Source organism: Canis aureus, chromosome 14 (assembly GCF_053574225.1).
Source record: "Canis aureus isolate CA01 chromosome 14, VMU_Caureus_v.1.0, whole genome shotgun sequence".
Taxonomy (NCBI): Eukaryota; Metazoa; Chordata; class Mammalia; order Carnivora; family Canidae; genus Canis; species Canis aureus.
The window spans coordinates 52,585,693-52,608,542 of record NC_135624.1 but is presented as its reverse complement, the minus strand read 5'-3'; the positions used below and the strand labels follow the sequence as shown (position 1 = coordinate 52,608,542).

Sequence of the window (22,850 nt, the reverse complement as noted above, 5' to 3'; positions counted from 1 at the left end):
TGACTGTGGGGTTGTATCTGGGCTGACTTACAACCTGGCCAGTTACTGTGCAGGTGTGGAAGTTTATGGGGCCACCCAAAACCCATGCCCGTTCTAGTCTAATCCTCATGATCCAGAGACCCTAGTGATCTCAAGCAATTCTGGGACATTCTTAGAACCACCTCCCTCCCCACATCTGGTGTTCCTCAGTCTACCCAGAACAACTATTCAAGACAAGCCCTCCTAAGCAAACCCAATGTTTTGAAAGCCCTTGTGGATCTGCCCTCCTGATTACCCTGGTATCCGCCATGCCACGTATGCCACGAGCCACAAGCCATGTGGCTCCCTTGTGTCTGACCTGTTAGGATACTAACCGAGGCCAGCCCCCCTCTGTTGGGCTGAGTATTGCATCTGAGGGCTGGGGGCCCCCAGGTTCCTCCCCCAGAGGGACCCCCACCCACTCAGTGACCAACCAGGAAAACCAGGCTGGCTTGCTGAGCCTGTGTGTTGGAACTCTCCCCAGTGTTGGAGAGCTGGGGTTGCTTCATCTAAGCCCGAGTGATCAGCACCAGACGTTTACAATGTACAGAAGCAAACATTTGTCAGCACAGATGGAAGAAGGAGATGCTAGATGTGAGAGTCCCAAGGAGGCCTCCTGCCGACTGACTCTCCTCTCCCTACGCATGCAGAACTCTCCTGATGTGATGAGACATGTGTGCACTCAGTGACAGCATGGAATGTAGTGTCTGACTAGAAGAGGCTTTCCAAAGGCCGTAACAGGAGGAGTGTTCTTAGTGAGTTCCAGCTGGTGTTTCACACTCCAGATGTATCAAAAATACATGCCTTCAGTAGGACGTAGAGTTGTGCGTTGATGGGCAGCACTTCTGGCCATAATTACTCATGCTGCAGCCTGAACTGACTCGCATACTTCCTTCAGCCCGACTTTGTCACCACCATATGCCCATGGGCCCCAGGGACTTTGTTAACCTGGGGATCCAGTGTGTTCAGAACAGGAGAAATAGGAGGTAGTAAGGTGAACACACGCTGGGAGAGCCCATCTGCAGATAAAGTAGCCTTTGTAATTAGCAGTTTTATTTCAGTAAGTTATTAAATTAACTGAGATGTCTGTGTGGTACCATTCGACTCTGATCCACAAGATTGATCACGTTTGTTTTTCAAGATTTATCAATCTCACTCCAGTAGAAAAATGCACCGAGGGCTCCCCCCACCCCAGTGTTCATTGCTTATTAACCCCCCCCCCCAAATTGTCAGCTAGGTTGTCTCAGACATCCATAAGAGAAAACAAAGGTGTTCTTATTTAAGCTTTTGTTTTACATTCACACGTTTTGATTTGATTGGAGAACAGTTAAAGACTCAGGGAGGTTTAGGCCTGCAGGAGGAGATTGAGGACTTTCCATCATTATAAACGTGTCCTGGGGCGCCCACCTCATTTAACTAGAGCATAATGCAGAGGAGTGATTTGGGACTGACTCTTTCTTCCCACAAACTAATCTTTTTAAATGGCTTGCACTTTTTGCTGTCCCCAAAGGGATTTGTAAAATGTGATTTTCAGCAGGAAATTGGCTTTTTTTGATGTTAGCCATAATGGAAATGTGTAGATAAACAGAATCTCGGTTAATATAATAAGACAATCAGGCATTTGGGGGGTAGGGGGTGGAAAGGAAGGCAGGAGAGAGGAAACAAAGCTAGGAAGACGTCTGTCAAACGTGGAAGGAGTATGTCTTTGGTTTTCATTTTTATTTAAACCAGCCTCTTTATAAAGTTAATTTCTTGTTAAGACATCGTACAGTGAGTCTGATCAACATTTTGAGGGGAAAATGTCTCGCTCTGGGTGGACTTCTGGGAGAAAGAGACTCACCTAAGATTCCTGTGGGAAACCTAAGGACAACTCTGATGCTGAAGGTCTCCTGATGGAGGAACTTCCATTTGTGTTTTGGTGGAGGGGCCGTGGACAACCTTGAGAGACCAATCTCAGCATTTGGAAGTTCCTCCTATAGCCCGACCTGTGGTCCCTGCCCAACTTCTCTCTGCTCATTTGGTTTCTTTATTTTTCTCTTTGGCTCCCTCCAGCCCAAAATGGCCCAAGAGACACAAATGGCCATTTGGGTTTTCACACCAGTTTGAATTTCCTTCCCAAGGCAAGTCCGTGTGTCTTGATGGTAGCGTTGTGTCCTTAAACAGTGCAGTGGGAGGGTGTGGGAGTCTCCTTCATCCCCACCTCTGGGAGCACAGCTGGAGGAAGGCCTCATGGGGGATCCAAGCCAGTTCACCAAGCCAATGTCTGGGCAAGGGGCTCAGAACGTTTCTGTGGTCTCAACCAGAGGGTCTTCCTTCCATGGTTTTTTTCCTCTCCTGTCATTGAAAAGGGTTCCACACCTAAGACTGGCAATTGAAAAGCTTCAGGGAATTTGCTTTTAATGTAAAAAGAAGTAGCAAGCTGAGCAAGTGACTGAAGAGGAAGCCTACCCCGGCTGCCGGTCCACTTGGAGAGCATGAGCATGACAGGATGTCCTCAATGTAAACATAACTTGTCCCTTTCTCCTTGTCCTTAGAAGACATGAAGTCTCCTTTCACTTCCCTCAAGGCCTTCGCTAACCCCATTCCTGGTTTAAGGCCCGGCAGGGATAATTTTGTGTTTGCACTGTGAAAATCCAAACCTTAATGTGCCATTTACTCTCTTTTAATATCTTTTTTCCTTCTTCCTGTGGAAAATGAGGTAAAAGAATCAATAAAAAAAAAAGAATCATTTTTTATCCCAACCATATATTAATGAATGGGAAGTATTTCCGTCCTTATTTTTCTCTGCCATTACTGACATATTACCAGGCTCCTCTTATCTCTGCCTTAGCTTCTTGCTTATCTGAGCCTTCACTGGCTTCTGTTTTTCCCTGTTCTCTTGGGTATTGTGTCTACAGGTCTTTGGTGTTGGGGGAATGAGCTAGTGACCTGGTGACATCAGGCCTTTGATTGGAGTCTTGCTCTTCAAATGCCTGGGTATGTTTTTAAGCCCACTTGTCGTGAAACCTCAACACATCTCCAGATTAGCAATTCCCAAACTTGTTGGGCTTATTACTATCCTTGTTTTCCTACCTTACCTTTGGTTTATATGACTTTCTTCCTCCTCCTCTCCCATCCTGCCAATCCTCCGAGAAGAAGAGTGCAACGTTTGTATCTATTAATATAAAAACAAATAAAAATTTGTTTAATTTTGAGGAATTTTGAGACAGCATGACACGTATACTGGAGAAATTCTGGAGTGTTGCAGAAAAGAAATCACTGCTATAAATCTTGGAATAAGGTCATTTTAATCTCATGATTCCTTTTTTTTTTTTTTTTTTCAGTTTTCATTTTGGTAGAAAACATGTCACGGGGCAGCCCCAGTGGCGCAGCAGTTTAGCGCCGCCTGCAGCCCAGGGCATGATCCTGGAGTCCTGGGATCGAGTCCCACGTCAGGCTCTCTGCATGGAGCCTGCTTCTCCTTCTGCCTGTGTCTCTGCCTCTCTCTCTCTCTCTCTCTGCATCTCTATGAATAAATAAATAAAATCTTTAAAAATAAATAAAAAATAAAGAAAAAAGAAAACATGTCACATGAAATCTACCCTCTTAACAAAGTGTTAAGTATACAGTACAGTATTGTTAACGGTGTGCACATTGTTGTACAGCAGATCTTTAGAAATTTCATGTTGCGTGACTGAAGTTCTACACTCATTTCCCCTTCCCTCCAGCCTCTGGCAGCCACCATTCTACTTTCTGCTTCTGTGAGTTTGGCTCTTCATGTACATAAAAATCATGCAATATTTGTCCTGTGATGGGCTTATTTCACTTAGCGTAATGTCCTCAAGGCTCATCCATGTTGTAGTTTATGGCAGGTTAATTTCACTCACCATTAAAGTGTAAATATGAGACTCTTAAGGGGCAAAAAAAGTCCCTTATATCTTCTATGGGCTGTTTAAGGTTACAAATGCTCACATTTAGGGCTTCTGTTTTAAAGATCCTGGGGTGATAGAAGTTCCAATTCTTTATTATATAATGATGAAGTAACGTAGAAGATTGTAAGATAGCAGATACAAAAAACATATTAAGAAGAGTCCTTGAAAATACTTATCATCTCCATAGTCATCTTGTTGGGATTGAGCAATAATGGCCCGAAATCAGTAAATATCCATCATGAGGACTCTGAATATGTGGGAGTATATCCTTGGGATATATCTTTGGGAGGAAGGACTTTATGACAAACAAAAAAACCTCATTCTCCAGGGAGGATTATGATTAATTAAGGAACAACTCTAGTTGATGGTAGAGAAGGTTCAAAGATGTTGTGTCGGTTATTTATCGCTACAGAAAAAAATTAGTCCAAAATTTAGCAGCCTAAAACAACAAAGAATATTTATTAACCCACACATTTTGTATGGGTCAGACATTTAGGACTGGCTTATCCAGGTAGTTCTGGCTTTGGGATCTCTCATGAGGTTACGGTCAAGATGTGAGTGGGCACTGCAGTCATCTGAAGGTTTGACTGGGGTTGGTAGGATGTGTTTCCACACTGGCTCACTCACAGGACTGTAACTATAAGTGTGTATTCCATCACACAGGCCTCTCCATTGCACTACTGGAGCATCCTTACAGCATATCAGCTAGCTTCTCCCAAAGCAAGTGACCCTAGAAAAAGGACGGAAGCTACTGTGCTAATGGCCTAGTGTCAGAAGTCCTACTTTGTCACTTTAGCCACATTCTATTTGTGAGGAGTCCAGCCCACGGGCAAGGGGAGGAGAATTAGGTCCTGCCTAGAGAGGGAGGATTTGATAAGAGGACGGGGAGGCCTGTGCAGTAGGATTTATAAATAGGACCTGGACTGGATACTGTAGTGATGCTGCAAGACAGACAGATTTGGACACAAACTCACTTCTGTGGTTGTCATGGGGCTGATGTGGGGTGGAGAGAACCAGGGACACAACTGGCTGGGTGCCCTAGAGAAGTGATACAGGTAAAGGCAGTGGCTTTGACCTGGGAACAAAGGTAGGTGCTCTGGGCCAGCCCAGGAGCTGGGCACTCCTGGAGGGAAAAAGTACTTTTTACCAACCAGGTTTTTGTTTGCTGTCGCTGAAACTGAACAGTACCCGCAGGTTCTCCTCTGCACTGAAGATGTTTCTTCAGCTCAGCAAGAAGCTGGCTCAGAACCCAGACCCCACGGTTCTGTGAAATCGGAGGAGGGCTAACATCTTGCTGCCGTTTGTCCCTGGACTTGCCCCTTTGTACATGGCCGTCTGTTGGCATTTCCAGAGCTTAGCAGTGAACCCTTTTCTGTTTTCCCCGTGAAGTCAGATTCTGGGGTGGGCCTCGATGTTTCTCCAAAGGCCCTTTCCAAAGCTTAACTTGTGTTTACTTAGAAGAAAGTTGCCTGAATTGCCTTCCTAACCTCCGTAGACTGAGTTTATTTGTCTTGAGGGAAGAATCAGAGTTTCGAACTCATCTCTTTGGCTCCAGCTCTCTTGGCAGAGGACACAGGGAGAGAGTTTTTGCTTGTGTGTGTGCTTGGGGAGGATCTTTTTTTAATTTTTTATTTATTTATTTATTTTGTCCCAGCCATAGCCCATGGGTGAGCAAGCACCTGCGACCTTGACAAGCCTCCATGTGTGGGCTGGGGTCACATGGGGAGTTCTACCCAGGAGGACCATTTGTGATGTTCCCAAATTCCAGAGTAGGCGGTGGTTTTCCAAATTCAAGGCTCAGGGGAATTGGGGGAATTACTTTCCTGGAGCCAGCCTTATCTTATTTATCCATGTTCTACTCACGCGAATTAGACATATTCCCACAACTAAACTGTGTGCTGCCCATCTGCCGAGAAATGGAGCTGTGGATGCTTAATGGCTTTGCTCAGCACCTTTCTGATCTCTCAGCTTCACCCCACCTAATGGTGGCCAGCTGATCGAGGACAGATAATGTTTTTTTCTCAGTTCATAATAAAGTGCAAGGAGATGAAATCACATAGTTCTAGTTTTTGTTGCTACCAGCATCCAGTGATGAGCAAAGGCAAATGGTCACAACCCCCACCCCCAGCCTTACCTGTAAAATGAGGATCTGGACAAGATGTATATTAGGGTCCTTCTACATCTAAAAGTCACGGCCTATATGATATTTTAAGAGAATGAAAGCATCAATAGGAAAGGACTTCTTTACTAAAAGAGGTGAATCTCATACTCATTCCTATCCCACTAGAAAGGGCCTGTCCCTCCACTGGAACATTTCCTCTCCATGTGGAATCAGCGATTTTTCCTGTTTGGAAACAGATTTTTAAGTAGACCTTTTTACTTAAAACTTGATATAAATGTTTTTAACATCTTTGGGTAACTGGGGCTTATGCTTTCCTGTTTTTTTAATCCATCTCTTCTAACAAGAATATCGTTGGTCAACATGGATTTGAACTTTGGCGCTTTGAAGTATTTACACCACCTTTACTCTGGTTCTCCCAACAAAAGTCTGAGCAGTGATCCTGGATTTTTAAATCTCACAAATTGACTAATCAGGCAGCATTTGCTACAGACTCAGTCTTTATCTTTTGTCTCCTGGGTTTTATCTACGTTTTTAAATGAGATTGCTATTTTTTTATAGACTTTTTTTGAACATGTGATCTATGTTAGTATAAGGGTAAAAATACAGAATCAGCAATTCTGGCCATTTGATTGCTCTGTTGAGTAGCTGAGTCAGGAACATAAGAAAGGCAGACCGAAGCATTGACCTGTTTGTACCTATGAATGGTTGAGGACCGGCTTTTAAATAGGCCACAGTTAACAAAATCTCTGCACTTTCACCTTTCCCAAATGCTAAGACATGCCCTGTACAAACTCTGGAACAGAAGTAGTTTATAGCTGGCTAGCCACCCCCCCCCCCGCCCCCAGAGCGTTTTTAATAATCAACAACACGAAAGCTAGTTTCTTGGAATGATTCCTAAACTCATGCTATTGAAACCTTCACATGAAAATACTAAAAATATTAAACCTGGTGAATAATCTACTAGAGGCATTGTTTCAATCAACTACTCAGCAGAGTATTATTGGTCATCTACTCAGTGCTAGGCAGTGGGACACAGGAAAGAACTAGAGAGAGCAGGTCGACAGATCCTTACCAGCACTGAGCCCACAGTCTGACGGGCTACATAGACACAATCAGACTGCCTTGTGAAAATGCTAGGATGAGAGTCAATACAGAGAGCCAGTTAAAAACCAGAAAAGATGCCCCCATTCTAAATTGGGTGCAGGGAAGGGGTGAAAAGGAGAGGAGGGAGATGAGGAAGGAAGGGTCAAGGAAGATTCATTAAACAAAAAGATAGCTGAGACCCAAAAGATACCTAGGAGTTAACCAAGCAAAAGTGGGGAGGAGTGAGAAATGGAGGAGAGAGGGATTGTTCCAGAAAAAGGAATGATACCTGCAAAGATTAGCAGAGAGCAAGGACATTCGAGGAACACAAGAATTCTCTATGGCTGGAGCTCAGAGTTCAAGAGAGATGTGGCAAGAAATGAGGCTGGGAAAACATCAGGGCCAAATCTTATTTATTCTGGATTTTATAGTTTAGTAAATGTTTTCACATAAGGCCCTGATTCTCTTTCTGGCAATTAAAAAGTTTTTCTCAAGATGAAGATATAAATCTAGAACGTATCTAATCCCAAAGAAATGACATTTTCACTAAGATAAGGATTGCTTGGCTCTGCCCAGGAATGTTTACTAAGTGTTAACGTTGACTTTTAAAGTTCTCATAGGATTCCTGCATATATAAGATACTTTCTAAGAATCTGGCATCTTCTTAATGATTTGTAAGACAAAACATGAAATGTATTTTCTCACACTGATTGTCACATTAAATATTTATTTAATAAAATCTTTAAAAAAAAATAAAAAAGAAGAAAGAAAAACTAAATTCATGTCCTGGCCACACTATTCTCAATCTGGGTGACTTTCTACAAGCCACTTAGCCTTACTGAACCTCAACCATTTTTTTTTAAGATTTTATATATTTATTCATGAGAGACACACAGAGTGAGGCAGAGACATAGGCAGAGGGAGAATCAGGCTCCCTGCAGGGAACCCGATGCAGGACTTGATCCCAGGACCCTGGAAATAGGACCTGAGCCACCCAGGTGCCCTTGAACCTCAACTTTTGTATCTGTAAAATGACTAGCTAATCTCACAAGATTATTGGGAAACTCAAAATGAAGTAATAGACATAAAAGCTCTCTGTGTGGTTGGTGTAAAGCCCAACACCAATATAAATTATTATTTTTCCTGCAAGTGACCTCTCATTTCTTTGAGCACGCTAATCCCATTGCCTGCAATCTCCTCGCCTTTGCCGCCACCACCTTTAACTTTTGAAAGGCCCTTTCCTCTTCCACGAATTCAGTTCTCACCTATTCAGTCAATATTTTTTATATTTATATCATAGGACCAGTCAACACTCCATCCATATTATAATTGCTTATCTACTTGTATACTTGTCTACACTTTCTGTATTGTAAACCCCTGTCAGGCAGGAGTCCAACCCAACCATCTTTCCGTCCCATGTCACCAGCACAACACATAGTTCGTGGAGGGCCTGAATGAATTAATCCACTCCTTGTTGTTACCTGCTTTGTGCCAATGCAATGCTGAAATTTGGTTTGGTTAATATCATTGTGGATCATTCTCACCTTTTATGCCATTTTCCATGGGGATATTCCCTCACAGAATAAATTCAAGTAGGCAATAGTAGAAGTTAGGGCTCTAATTACAGGGATGGATGTTAAAGTTAATGATGATGAGATGACATTTTTCCTTTGATATCACCTAATTATACAGAATTAAATCTTTGGCCAGCCCAATTTTACATCTGATGATCGACCGATCAGTGTATTTCGGAAAGATCTGTCCTTTAAACATCTTCTGAGTGTGTTAACATGACATTGGGAAAGCTATCTAGTGCTGACACTATAGAATATGTGTTGAATTGTGATTCCTCAGTAGTTTTGTGTAGGTTAAAATGCTGCTTGCTCATTAAAACAAAACAAAACAAACAAAAACCTGTCTGAAATGGATTGATGGATTGACCTTTCTCCACTCCAGAAGCCATGACCCTCAGTTTTCACAGGCCAAACTCACATGGATATGTGGGTGGAAATACGGAGAGAGGTTGCATGATTGGCCAACATCCAACTTATTTGAGTCTCCTTTGAATTTTCGTCTCTTCAAGTGTTGGTTTAACTGACAGACTCAAAAACCATAATCTTTTCCCATGGACTAGATGAGCCTGGACTACTTTCCCTCCTCCTCCCCATTGTTCATAAGCAGAACAAGCATGAACCCCCTTGTGAACAGTCTTCGTCTTTGAAGACTCCAGCTTCCTAAAGAGGTCACACATTTCGCTGGGGAGATTTCCCGAGAATGTGTTCAAAAGGCAAGGCCTGAGGGGGTGTCAACTGCAGCTTTTACGTCACTTTCAGGAAGATTGAGGACATTTTCTTCCCCAAGTTTATAAAGAATGAGTTTTCCTACTTTTATGTATGGTTGCTCTGAAGAGGTGCCAAATCTGAAATCCCAGCTGCTTGATGAGGAAATTATTTTTCATAAACAAAAGAATAAGGTCTCCATGCCTGGAACTGATGGTAGCTCTAGAAGGCATACCTGTGGAGGAAAAAAATGGTTCTGAGGGACGAGGCTTTCCCCCGGTGTCACCTCACCTGCAGGGTACTTGGCATGTGGTTGCTCCCAGGCCTCACAAAGATACAGCGGCCTAGATTTTAAAACCCAAGCTACTGAAACCATGAAAACCTTCCTTGTTTCTTCCTCTGTTGTAAAAAGAATGAGCAACTTAAGGAAAACAAAACAAGAGAAACTAAAACAAAACAAAACAAAAAACCATAGCATCACTAATTACAGAAAAATAATCACTGCCTAAAAATAAAGTGCCAAAGTCAAGATGTTTGGTCCTGTAACTCCTGGGAAGAGCAGCCAAGAGCATTCCCATGTCCCAAAGGTCCCTTTTTCTGGAGAAATTACTCCCCTGTGCATTGACATAGCTTTGCTTTACCTGCTTCCCGAATGTCCTATACCTCACACCCACCCAGATGAGCTCCAGGTTGTCCTCCAGCAGATGAGAGCAAGCATGATTTGCCTCACTAATGAAAAATACAAGATCCTTATTCAAAGTTCTCCGGCTCCTACCAGATAGCTCCTCCTTCCTACCCTGAGGTCAGCAAGACATACCCATTTTTCTGACTGTCAGAGTGGTGGTGTTTGGCACTTCTGAGCCCCCCTGAACAGTCTAGCTCACCCAAATCCAGATGGTCTAGCACTTCTGTGATGTGAACTTCCTCTCAGCACCCAGGAGGAATGTCTTGCCCATGTGCCAGAACACACAGCACCTTCACAGTGATTTATAAAGCTAGCAAGCCCCCGAGACACACACATGAGAATTAGCCCACAAGGTAGGAGGAGTGTTATGCTCCAGCCTGAGCCTGGCGAGCAGCCCTAGAAAATGCAGAACATGGGAGAAGAAACCCTAAATCCTACCAGGGAGGGGGAGGGAAATCTGAGGACACTCAGCAAAGGGGAGATAAACAAAGGCTGAGTCTTGGGGTAAATAGCTGAGAGCTTTCAAGCCTGTGGCCAACATCACAGAGGAGAACAGAAAATCACCAGAGGGTTTTGATTTGTATTTCCCTGATGTGGGCGGGGGGACGGGGTGACTGAGTGACAGGCACTGATGGGGGGCACTGGATGGGATGAGCACTGGGTGTTATACTGTATGTTGGCAAATCGAACTCCAATAAAAAAATATATATTAAAAAAAAAAGAATGAAGAAAGAAAGAAAGAAAGAAGAAAGAAAGAAAGAAAGAAAGAAAGAAAGAAAGAAAGAAAGAAAGAAAGAAAGAAAGAAAGAAGAAAGAAATCACCAGAGGGCACGAGAGGGAATGAGAACACAGAGAAAGAACAGGGGGAGCTCTTTTGTGGGCGGCTGATTCACGTCTGGGGTTGGCGGCCAAGGAGGCAAGTGTAAATGAGCTCTAGGGGAGCTGGAGCCTGGAGGCCGAAAACCTCATCAAATAGAAATGCCAGCCGGGGCCTGCGCTCTGCTTCTCAGCAGCCTGGGGGGTGCTGTTTTCTGGCACCCGGGTCCCTGGTACCCTGCCCCTGGCCCTCCCCATGCCAGGGCCCATGTGTCTTCAGGGAGCTGAGCGGAGGGGCAGGGGCCCCAACTTGGCCAGATTTTCAGGAGGTAGGAGTTGCGAGGCAGCCGAGGGGGGCAGGGGCAGGGCTGAGAACCAACTGCTTTATTTCAGGAAAATGAGCCAAGGCGACTGAGAGCTTCCGACAAAGCTCCAGATGCGGCCCACAGGGGCCCCCCTTCCCCCACCAGGCCCAAGTGGCCAGAACAGTAGTAAGCACGCAACACCGGGTCACTGCCATCGGGCTTCGCCCCCTTCCCTGGAGCGGCTCCCGGAGCTTGCTGTCTTCCCCAACCCTCTGCACCTCCCAGGGCCCCTCGGCCTCTCCCCGAGGAGACTGGAAGCCTTCTGTCTTCAAATCTGTCCTCCCTGCCTCTTGTCTTACTTTGTGCCTTCCTGTCTGTCTGTCTGTCTGTCTGTCTGCCTCCTCCTCTGAGCGTCTCTGGAGCTGTGTGCTCATTGGTCCTGCCTGGAGAGGGTGCTTGTTATCGTTGTTGTTGTTGTTTTAATACTGGGCCAGACCAGTGAGAAACTCCGGGAGTGCGGCCCAGGCCTGGGCCCTGACCCTTCCCAGGGGAGTCCAGGGCGCAGCCAGGATTGGCAGCCTACCCCCCCGCCAGGTAAGATGCTGCAGGACCCCATCCTGCAGGCCCAGTTCCAGGTGGCAGGAGCCCCCCACCCCACCCCTGCCCCCCCAGCTCTGTGTGCCTGGCTGCTGCTTATTTCTGCAGGCGCCTCTCTGTGAGATCTTTCCTGACCCATGTCACCTCTGGAGACTGGACACCTCTTCTCCTTTTGGCCACTCCTAGTCTGAAAGAGTGACTGTGCTGGACGGTCCATTCCCGCAGCTTCTTCCAGAGTTGTCAGCCTGGCTGGAGGCGATTTGCTGGGACCCCTCTGGTGTAAACCTCTTCTTGGACAAATCGGAGCTCATGGCAGGGTTCGGGAACACCTGTGTCTTGGGGATGGCGCACACTGTGGCCCTTGTTAGCGACACAGGGCCCGTGGGCAAAGGTGAAGCTTTGAGGCTGGGTGACCTCCAGGCTCCAAGAGACTTTTCTTATGCTCTGGTCCAGAAAGCACTTCCGACGCCTGACAGTGCCAGGCACCGGGTGTGTATGGAGGGGAAGGGGAGCGGGCAGGAACTCAAAGGTGAAGCATCCTGGGGCAACTCACTGTCCAGGTTTCTAACAATCCCAGAACCAGGTGGCAAAAAAAAAAGTGCCCTTCTGTGGAAACTTCCCCACCCGTTTCAGTGCTTATGGCATAGGAACAAGTAACCTGCATTTTTCATAGGTTGGATTTAAGGGAAGTGAGTCATAGGTCCAGACAGGACAAGCCCACGAGATGTAGAGAAAATATCTCCGAGGCCGCGTTAACGAGATACACCCACATAACTGGGGAGTTGCCCTTCGTAATGGTACTCCATATGAGGTCAGTTCTTGCACATGCCCCCACCAGATAAAAATCTAGCCCACTCGCTTAACTTGTATGGACATCAGTCAGTCGGGTGGTGTGATGGCAGTAGGCAACTGCTGTGTGAGCTCATAAGTGAGCCCATCCCTTGGCATGGTGGCCGACACAGCCAGGTTAGCTCATCCGCTACTTGGCTACCCCCGGGACCGCTCTACCTGACCCATCTGAACCCTTCATGGATTTGCTCTACGTAATGCAGGGTTCCTCCCAAGGTGACCCCAGGCCACGTGTACCAGAATCACCGGTGGGTGGCAGTCACCCCCGGGGGTCAGACCCTTGGTCAGTACCTGTCTCCTCCTTGTGCTAGACCCAAGTTAGGGGAAAAGAGTAAGAAAACATGGTCACAATAAGAGATCTGTTTGTAAGCAACAGATTGTAAGAAGCAACTTTCTATTCCTGTTCCATGGTCAGAGTTAACGGTAAAAATTTTGAGACACTGCAAGATTCGCAATCATCATAGAATGACTTATGAACACTATGATATCTACTAGAGTTAAAAAAAAAAAAGGGGGGTGTTGCTGGAGTGTGGGCTAATACATTCTGGGAAGATTTTCGGCATTGAGGATTGGAGCCATAGTGGGGTGTCTCATTAAAACCCAGAGGTTAAATAATAATAATAATAATAATAATAATAATAATAATAATCCCAAAGGTTAAGTAGGAGTCAGGAGATGTAGCAGACAGGACCTGTGTACGCCGCCACCAGGGTTCCATCACTGGGCACTGTGCTTTCACCGTGGCTCATGGCCACGTGGCTCATCTCCTTCTCTGCCTTGGGCCGGCTGGGGATGCAACCTGCTGTCTGAATTTTTGCAGAGAAGCTGCCCATGGGATGGAGAACCAAAGCTGCCTGCCTTCCACACGAAGGAAGCTACCTAGCCTTCCCAGGGCTAGAAGGTAAACTAGACGACATTGACCTTGGCGCACCTGGTCCCTGCAGCCTGTATCCTTTCCTCTCTTTCCATTGGGTTCAGACCTCAGTCCCCAGATGGTATCTCCAATTCAGCAAACTAAGACCCAGATGCATCCTTTCCCCCCTCCCCAGACTGGCATCCTGCTCGTGCGCATGTGTAGGAGCCTTCTCTTACCCAGCCTCGCACCTTTTGACTCAGCCCCCACTTCCCCCATCCAAGCAGTTACTGGATGGCATGAGTTCCTCCTGAATACTCTCTGCTCTCCTGTCTGTTCCCCTTGCTGCAACCTTGACTTACCCCCCCAATCCCCACCGTGTCCTAATCCTGCTGCAAAGGCCTCATGCCTCTCCAACATTCGGGGACACACTTGACTATAAAGCCCCAGCTCCCCACCCCCCCACACACACACCAGATCTCTGCTCCTCCTCTTCTGTGCAACGTGCTCTCCCAGAGCCGGCCTGGTGTGCTCGCCCTTCTGCTGGCAGGCAGGCGTTTTCCTGCCTCCACACCTCTGCTCAGGCAAGTCCCTGAAGGTGGAAACCTCCTTAACAGAAGTCCTATTTCCGAACTTCAGGGCCTACTCAGATGCCATCTCCCTTCCCTGGCCATCCCAAGTCCAAGTGATGTGTGGTCTCCATTGGGGAAAAAACAATTTTCATCAGCTCCAGTCATAAGGAATTTGCTTTGAAACAGAAGCAAGAACTGTTTACCTCATGCTGCAGGTTCCAGACCAATTGCTGTATCTTGTTTGATCTTTCTAATAATCTAATGATTTGGATATTGTTGTCTCATTTCAAGATGAACAGACTGAGAGAAGTTAAATAATTTGGGCACTGTCACACTACTTGGAAGTGATAGAACAGGATTCCTGATTCCAGGGTCCATACTCCAAACTCACCAGATAGTCTCTTAACTCCCCAGAATTCTGTTTGTAGTTTAAACTGTTAAGCATCCCCCATCCTATCCCACTAGATTATATATGGAGGAGAGGAAGCAATTCTTACACACTTTTGCATCCGGCAGTGTTTGACAGGGCCCCATCATTAAAAACTGTTATGTCTTCATTCACACTAAAGTGTAAATGACTAACAGTAGCTACCATAACCAGATGACTTTGCCTTAAACTAAATGAAATTAAACCGAGGCTCTGTTGCTTGAGATTTAGTACTTTTTCCTCCTGCCTTTGCTGTCATCCACTGACACCCTTGAGACTGTGTGATAGAGTCCCATATCCAGGTTAGCTGCCACCTCACCCCACCTCTGGAAGTTCCCAAAATGACTTGCCTTGGCAGATAGCTCTGCTCTTTAATTAGCCATGGAGCTACTGCTTCCCCTTATTTAATATCAGGAAGTTTTTGCATGTTTCATCCCCTTCCCCCTCTTGGCCATAGTGCCTTCCTACTATTCTTTTCCTAGTTTGTACTTTTGTTTAGTGTTTTTCCCTTCGATGTGTTATCAGAATGCAATCTGGGGATTTTTGCCAAGGTGTCTGAACTCTTCATCTCCATATGTGGTATCACAGTTCTTTCTTAAGTCCTCCTTTTTTGGTATGAATACACATGTGCTGTATGAACTATTCCAAGATTTGGCATCTCTGAGAGTCCAGATGAGTGTGGTTTGCAGACCCACCATAATGTAGAGAAGACTGTATACATCGCTGTCTTAGCCATGTTGATAAGTACTCAGCGGGAGCTGTAATGTCCATTGTATAACCCAACATGGTGCAGAAACCCTGTTTTTCACGTGAGGATGATTGATGATGTTTTACCCCCAGCAGACCTACCCTCCTTGTTGGGATTTCTTAACTACTATATACAAATTAATTTGCATCCCCTGATCATATACAAACAGGCTAGTGAGTGGGCAGTAGCCATGATACATTGCTTACGGCAAGAGAAAGTCAAGTGGAGGATTAAAGAAAATTGTGATAAATTATCTTCCAGCTGGTAAATAAGCAGTGGTTCTAGCATCACTTTGGTTATGTGTCTTGGCAGTGTGCGCACTGGTGCATTTTCAAGACTGTGGCTAACTACTCAGTCCCACGTGGCTAATCACGTTCTGTTCTGAGTTTACTGCTGCCCTTTACCCACTGCATGTAATCTGGGCTGTCCCTCCTTCCAGTGAATGCAAAGAACATCTGATTCCAGAGTTTCTGGCTCAGTTCTGACTCCATCCGGGCACTGGTATCTTCAATTAGCTCTGCTGGGGAAAGCATTAGAGAACAATGATGTGCTAAGCCATATGGCACTAAGTGAACACAACAGAATTTCCCAGATGAAATAAGTGGGAATCTTAGCTATACAGAAGTGCCAGAGGGAGTGACACTTCAGTCCTAGAGATTCAAATAAAGGATGGGGCATAGATAATAGATGAGAGGAAGGACATCCCAGGTGGGCCAGCGCATCATCATAAGTAAAGCTTCAAAGCAGTAATGAGCATGTAATGGTGGGTGAGCCCAGGAATGAGTTTGGGTAGAAGTAAGAAGAGCGAATTTTTAGTGTGAGAACGAAAGAGATGATAAGGGAAATGAAAGCAATGAAGAAAAAAAATATATATATATGCATATACGTGTGATTAAATATCAATAAAATAGGACAAAAATTGACTATTGGGGAAAATTTGGCTTTTGACTGTTTTCCAGTGGGCTGTATTCAGCTTCAGAAGACCTCTCCTAACATCTTCTATGCAGCTCTTTCAGACTAAAAACTTGGCTTACTAGGTAACATTTGATACTTTAATAAGCTCTATTTTATTCATTGCAGAGAGAACAAACTTTGTTATGAGTCACATATGTTGCATTTAGGTAGGGGAGAAGGTCACTGGACTGTTGTGGGCCGTGAGAGCTCTAGAAGCAGGCAGCACAACTGCAAAACTTCATGGATGTCAAAGATGCCATTTGAGTTGTAGTCCTGTGCTCTCAAGGACACATTCACTTCTAAGCCCAAAGAGAAGATTCTCAGGCCCGTTCTGGTTTCTTCTGTAACGATGGGTTAGTGACTTTTCCAGGGTCTCTTGGCCAGAAGCAGCAGACGAGGATCCAGAGCCAGGTGTCCTGTCCCCAAGAGTGCTTTGATTTTTGTTTTTTTTTTTAATGGTGACATGGTGAGGCCATCTCAGGTCATGTCAGGGGAGTGTTTTGTGCTCTGTAGGAGACTAGGAAATTGTTCACACGTTTCTTATACATGATCTTCATGCGTTTTATAGGATAACAAATCTTAACCCTGTTCTACAAGTTCATGTAAATTAGTTTGCATGAAATGTTGGTCAACTTAAAAATTCTGCTTCAGGATCTTCTGGTATTTGTGTGTTTTGTGAGAACTGCTCTCCTTAGCCTCTTCAGAATCAAATTGAAATATTCGGGGCAACTGGGTGGCTCAGGAGGTTGGGCATCTGCCTTTGGCTCAGGGCGTGGTCCCGGGGTTCCATGATCGAGTCCCGTGTCAGCTCCCTGTGAGGAGCCTGCTTCTCCCTCTGCCTGTGTCTCTGCCTCTTTCTCTCTCTCATGAATAAATAGATAAAATCTTTTTTAAAAAGTTGAAATATTCCAAATTTAAATCCATCTTGTCTACGTTTTTCATGATTTCTTGGAACATAGCTCTTTCTAGGTTGTGATTGAATATTCCTAAAATTAATTGGTCATGTGTCTAGAACTTAATTAAAAGGAGCCGAGGAGAAGGAGGTACATCTAGATGGAAATTCTGCGGGAGATTTCTAGCTCCTCCAAGGTACTATTAAGGTGACGTTGATTCAATAAAGTTAATTTTAGTTTTCTTCCAAACTTAGGACTTCCTTCTTCCTTGCTACAACTTCATTTAGGATCTGGCTGTCTTGCTTCTCCTCCACCTTCTGCCTCCCTCCTTCTTCCTCCTTCCCTCCAAAGAATGATTAAAGAGAAGAGACTATGTAAGGGTCACAAGGCAAGAGTTACTAAAAAGGAGGGGGACAAGAACATTAAGAGATTGGATGAGAATGGAGTTACGAGATGTAAGAAAGGAAAAATAGTGGCTCAGTGTTTGAGCCTCTGCCTTTGGCTCAGGTCATGATCCTGGGGTCCTGGGATCGAATCCCCCATAGGGAGCCTGCTTCTCCCTCTATGTCTCTGCCTTTCTCTCTGTGTGTCTCTCATGAATAAATAAATAAAATCTTTAAATAAAAAAAGAAAGAAAGGAAAATGAAGGAGCCTGATTTGGGGAAGCATTGGGGTAGACTCCTTGTGCCAGCCGCCAGGCAGCACTGTGGGCAGCTTGGTTGCTACATGGAGTTGCCCAGGGTGGGGATGGGGAGGAGACAGGTGGTGGGCCGTCAGTTATCCTCCGTCCGCACAGGATGTTTGCTAGACAGATGTTTGAGCAGCCTCAAGTGCTTACTGGAACAAAGACCAGGATAAATAAATAACTGAACCTATCCTGGTGTCTGTCCTTATATATTTAAATATATAAATTGCTTGCTTTATATGGAATCTCCACTTGCTTTAAATGGAATCCAAACATCGAACGTGATTTAGATGGTAATGTCGGTCCCATTGGCCCAACCTCAAGAACCAGATTCTGAGCTTTCTGCCTGAAACCAAGGTCAGAGTGAACCAAAACTTCCTTTACCCTTAAAAAAACAAATAAATTCTGGATCTGCTTTGGACTTCTTGGGAACAAGGCAGAGTGGAAGGAGAAGCTATTTGGTCAAGAGTCATTTTGCTGAGCTCTCTCCTGAGGTCGAACAGACTCTTCAGGAATTGAACTGTGTGATAGACTCACAATTCCAGATGATGGTGGTGAATGCTTACCCATGGAGCATGTGGGATGATGGTGATTCAGGTTGGGGGAGGGGATTACAGTGTTTTGGGATCTGCCACCGTATTAGCCCAAAATGTTTTCACTATCCCTTCACGTCCAGACAAAACCTGTCCACTTGGTGTCCCTGTGGGTCACCATTAAGTCCCTTTCTTACTCTTTCTCACTGTGTATCCTCACTCGTCTTTCTGTACTGCTGCTGTGTCCTGCTCTCATCACAAGTTTGTCCGCTCCCCCTTCATACCTGAGGGAATTTCCTGACTGGTGAGTGGCAAAGTACCAGGCAAGAGTTTAGTAAGTAGGTGACCAAATGGGTATCAGCACTGAACAGCGTAAACAGGAAGAATCTGAAACCATGGATCCTTCCAATGCAGGAAATCAGATTGAAGCCAGCCTGCCCCCACCTACTCTAGGAGGTTGGTTATCTCTTGAATGTTAGTCTAATCATTCATTGATCTGAGCTGACTTTGCAAGAGACTGCATATCCACATCTAAATCTAAAGGTCATACCGTAGGTCAGCAACTATCGAGAGTAGATATTGCGTATTCAAGTTTTCCTTGGGTTCTTGAATCTGACATTTGTTCAAGGACATATGAAATAGCCAAGGGTTTTTGTAAATGCTCTTCTGGCAAATGGGTCCTAACGGCCCCTCTGCTCCTCCACCCCATCAACTCAAGATTCAGAGGGTAATACAGAATTTATGGTATGGAATCTTGTAGAATTCTTGGGAAAGCCTGGTAGCAGAATTGTAGAGATAATTTATGTTCTTAGAATGGTCCAAATAGTGGCTCAGCCCATTCACCCCTGGTTTAATATGTACTTCAAGGGTTGGGAGAGAGAAAGAGGAACCCACAGCTTGATTTGTCCTAATTTTGAACTTCCTAGCGATGGCTCTCATTCAAAGTATTCCTGGCTTCAGATGTTTTGAAAGAATTCTTGCTCTTCCTGAAATGTAATGCTTCTTGGAATAAGGAGAGGATTGGGGAGGGATGGGTGTAATAGATCTTCTCTCTATTCGGTGCTATACTTTTAATACATTTCTAAATTACACCATAGTCATTATTAGCACAAGGACAGGCACATAGACCGATGGAACAAAATAAAGAATCCAGAAGTAGACTCCCACACATATGGTCAGTGGATTTACCATTATGATTCTGCAGGAAAAGGATGGCCTTTTCAACAAATGATGCCAAATCAATTGATGACCTGGGCCGGAAGGGGTGTGGTGAACTTTGACCTCTGCCGTGGAGCATGCACAAAGATCAATTCAAGAGGGCCACAAACCTAAATGGGAAAGGAGAAACCATAAAGTTTATAGAAGAAAACAGGAAATCTTTATGACCTTGGGGTAGGCCAAACATTTCTTTAAACAGGGCACCTCCAAAGCACTAATCATAAAAGAAAAGTGTGATAAATAGGACTGTGTGAAAACTGAGAATATCTTAGCTTTAAAAGTGTGCCCCGGGAAGAATTCGTAGGCGTCTTCAAGGCCTGTAACAGAAAATCAGGCTGGGCTTGTTCCCTGCACCCCTGACAGAGGGGGGCCTCGGCTGCCCCTCCTGACTCTAGGGAGGTGGATGGACGCAGGTTCAAATAAGTGGTTGGTTCTAAGGCTCAGGCACTGAGACCTCACAGCAAAAAACCATCTTACGTTCCTTGTGTGGTTTTACTACATGAGAGGCAGCTTTGTTCCCGAGCCCCTCCACCCCTGAACACTAGGGTATTCTTCTCCGAACAATCTCTTGAGATTCCCTGAGCTTTGAGGTCATCCTGATGAGTCTGTGTGGGAAGGAGGACAGAGCCACATGGAGGCCCTCAGAGAGGTGAGGGAAAGTAGTTCACATTCCAGCCAGATCCGGTTCGCTGGCAGCTCAGCCCCTGGGTCCCAGGACCCTGGAGGAAGGCTGGGGTGGGGTCAGGCCCGGCCCAGGCCTTTGCGGGGTCCCCTGTTGCTTCAGTCAGACTAGGAAGCACCGGAGACAGAGCCAGAAAGACACACAAACACAGCCTGGCCTTGCTCACCGCATCTCCACATCTGCAACTGAAAAGCCAAGACCCCTGGCCAAGATAGACGTTTCCTCCTCAGACCTATGGTTTAGAGGGAAGGAAGCACGAAATATATTTAGAACTTTCAGAACTTTGATTGTTTTGCACATTCTTACAAAGGGGAAAAAATAAAAATACCCTGAGGGATTAGAAAAAAAAAATCAGCAACCAATACTTTAGATGAGTGGGAAAAAATCTTATATGCTGGAGTTATTTCCTTTCTATTTCAAAAAATTACTAGTGTGCTGGAAATAGCCTGTTGCAAAAGGGGAGATTTTGTGTCCTTTGAATGCTGATTATGCCAGAAAATTTTCCAGGCCTAAAGGGGAAGTTGTCCCTTTCCCAGGACACTGACGCAAGATGACCCTTACAGTTAGACATTTTATTTGGCAGAAGACTCGAGGCAGTGGAGAGCTGAAATTCAGAGGGAATGATTAACTCATTCGTTCAAGAAACGGCATTGAGCATTGAGGATGGGCCAGGTTTGGTTCTGGAGTGGTGGGCTGTCCTACCAGGAAGAGGGGGCGTGGGGGGGCGGGGAGGTAGGCTCCAGCTCCACCTCCCTCCCTGTTCTGGGGACTGTCCCTAATCTCCCCGAAGGCCCCTGTGCTTGAGACCTGCCATTCAGAATTTGCAGAAGTGAAATATTAAATACAACCCACTAAGAAGCAGGTGTGTGGGCCTCTTCTACAGCAGATGCTGGGGAGCTGCACCCCCCACCCCCCCACACCCAAGAAGCAGTGAGCATAGCCCTCTCAGTACCTATTGGTTTCAGAAGTGTTACAGTTCAGAGCTGGACCAGCAGGTGGGTTTACCTACACCAGCTCCAGGTAACGTGTAGAGGGAGGTCGTGTGGAGCCCTGCGGCTTTCCTGTGACATCTTTAGGCATTGGTAGGCTGATGAGAGAAGGTATCAGCGCTTCTTCCTTAAGGGGCCAATTTGTAAATTGGTTGTTTCATGCCATACAGCCCCGGGCCACAATTGCCAGACTCGCATGACTGTGTTCCAGTAAAAAACTTAATTTATGGACACTGAAATGTGACTTACAATTTTTGCATCATGAAATACACACACACACACACACACACACACACACACACACCAACCATTTAAAAACACAAAGACTGGGGCGCCTGGATGGCTCAGATGATCAAGCACCGACTCTTGATCTCGGCTCAGGTCTTGATCTCAGGTTTGTGAGTTTGAGCCCTGTTTTCTTAAAACAAGAAAAAAAAAATCCTGGTAAACGAGAAGGAAATAAAGCTCAACATTTTGGAACTAAATTTTATTATATTAATTGGGACATCCCAGATAATGCAAAACAGCCGGTGCATTTAAACCATTAAACAAAAAAAATAAAAAATAAAAAAATAAACCATTAAACATGGGCAGTCCGGGTGGCTCAGCGGTTTAGCGCCGCTGTCCGCCCAGGGCGTGATCCTGGAGTCCCGGGATCGAGTCCCACGTCGGGCTCCCTGCACGGAACCTGCTTCTCCCTCTGCCTGTGTCTCTGCCTCTCTCTGTGTGTGTCTCTCATGAATGAATAAATAAAATCTTTAAAAAAAATAATAAGCCATTAAACATGAATTAAGGGAGTGGAAAATTTTGTCAACAGTGAATTTTTCTTCCTAATGATATCTGTTTGTTTAGATGTGTGCATTTCCAAAGCAGAGCTTCAAATCATGCTGGTGGCAGGGGGATGCCAGGCTCTGGTCTTTGAAATTTATTTTAGGTAATGCACAGGGGGCACAGCCTCCTAAACAGAGTCAAGTATTTACTTCCTAGAATGCTAACGTGAGAAAAAGATGGTTTAAAAAGATGTGTTTGGCTTTGTGTTCTCTCTTGTAGGTCCTTCCATTGTGACACCCCCCAAGGACATCTGGAATGTCACTGGCGCCCAGGTGTACTTGAGCTGTGAGGTCATCGGAATCCCAACCCCTGTCCTCATCTGGAACAAGGTCAGTGGCCCAGATTTCAGGAAGGCCTCCAAGGCTGCCGGCCTCTCCTACTCCCTGCCGCTCCTCAGAGGTGAAGCCTTGTGGTGACCTTCCAGACACTTCCCCTGGATCCACAGACCGATTTTACTGACCTCCAGAATGGTCTCCGCTCTGCTTTTGTTATCAGGGCCTGAGGCTGGAGTCCTAGGAACTGGAAAACTATAATGCTGAACACCCAAACCCAGCATGTGAGTGTGTGCGCGTGTGAGTGTGAGCATGTGTGTGTCCTCACCAGAGACGGTACAGCATAGCAGCATCATGGTTAAAGATGTGAGTAACCAGGTCACGAGAGTTCTAAGGCCCCCCTGCCCCCAGGTTTCTTCCCCTGAGCACTATTAACATTTTGAAGCAGGGATCCCTGCGGGGCTCAGCGGTTTAACGCCTGCCTTTGGTCTCCAGGGTGTGATCCTGGAGACCTGGGATCGAGTCCCA

The 22,850-nt window shown here is 45.5% G+C and overlaps 1 protein-coding gene across 1 annotated transcript in view; it reads left to right on the top strand.

The window, feature by feature from the left end:
- Positions 1–22,850, top strand: part of IGFBP7 (insulin like growth factor binding protein 7) — a 71,594-nt gene that overhangs the window by 36,300 nt on the left and 12,444 nt on the right. The window contains exon 2 of the mRNA XM_077848144.1: positions 22,270–22,379. Coding sequence (XP_077704270.1) covers positions 22,270–22,379 — 110 coding nt within the window. The remainder of the gene's footprint in view (positions 1–22,269; positions 22,380–22,850) is intronic.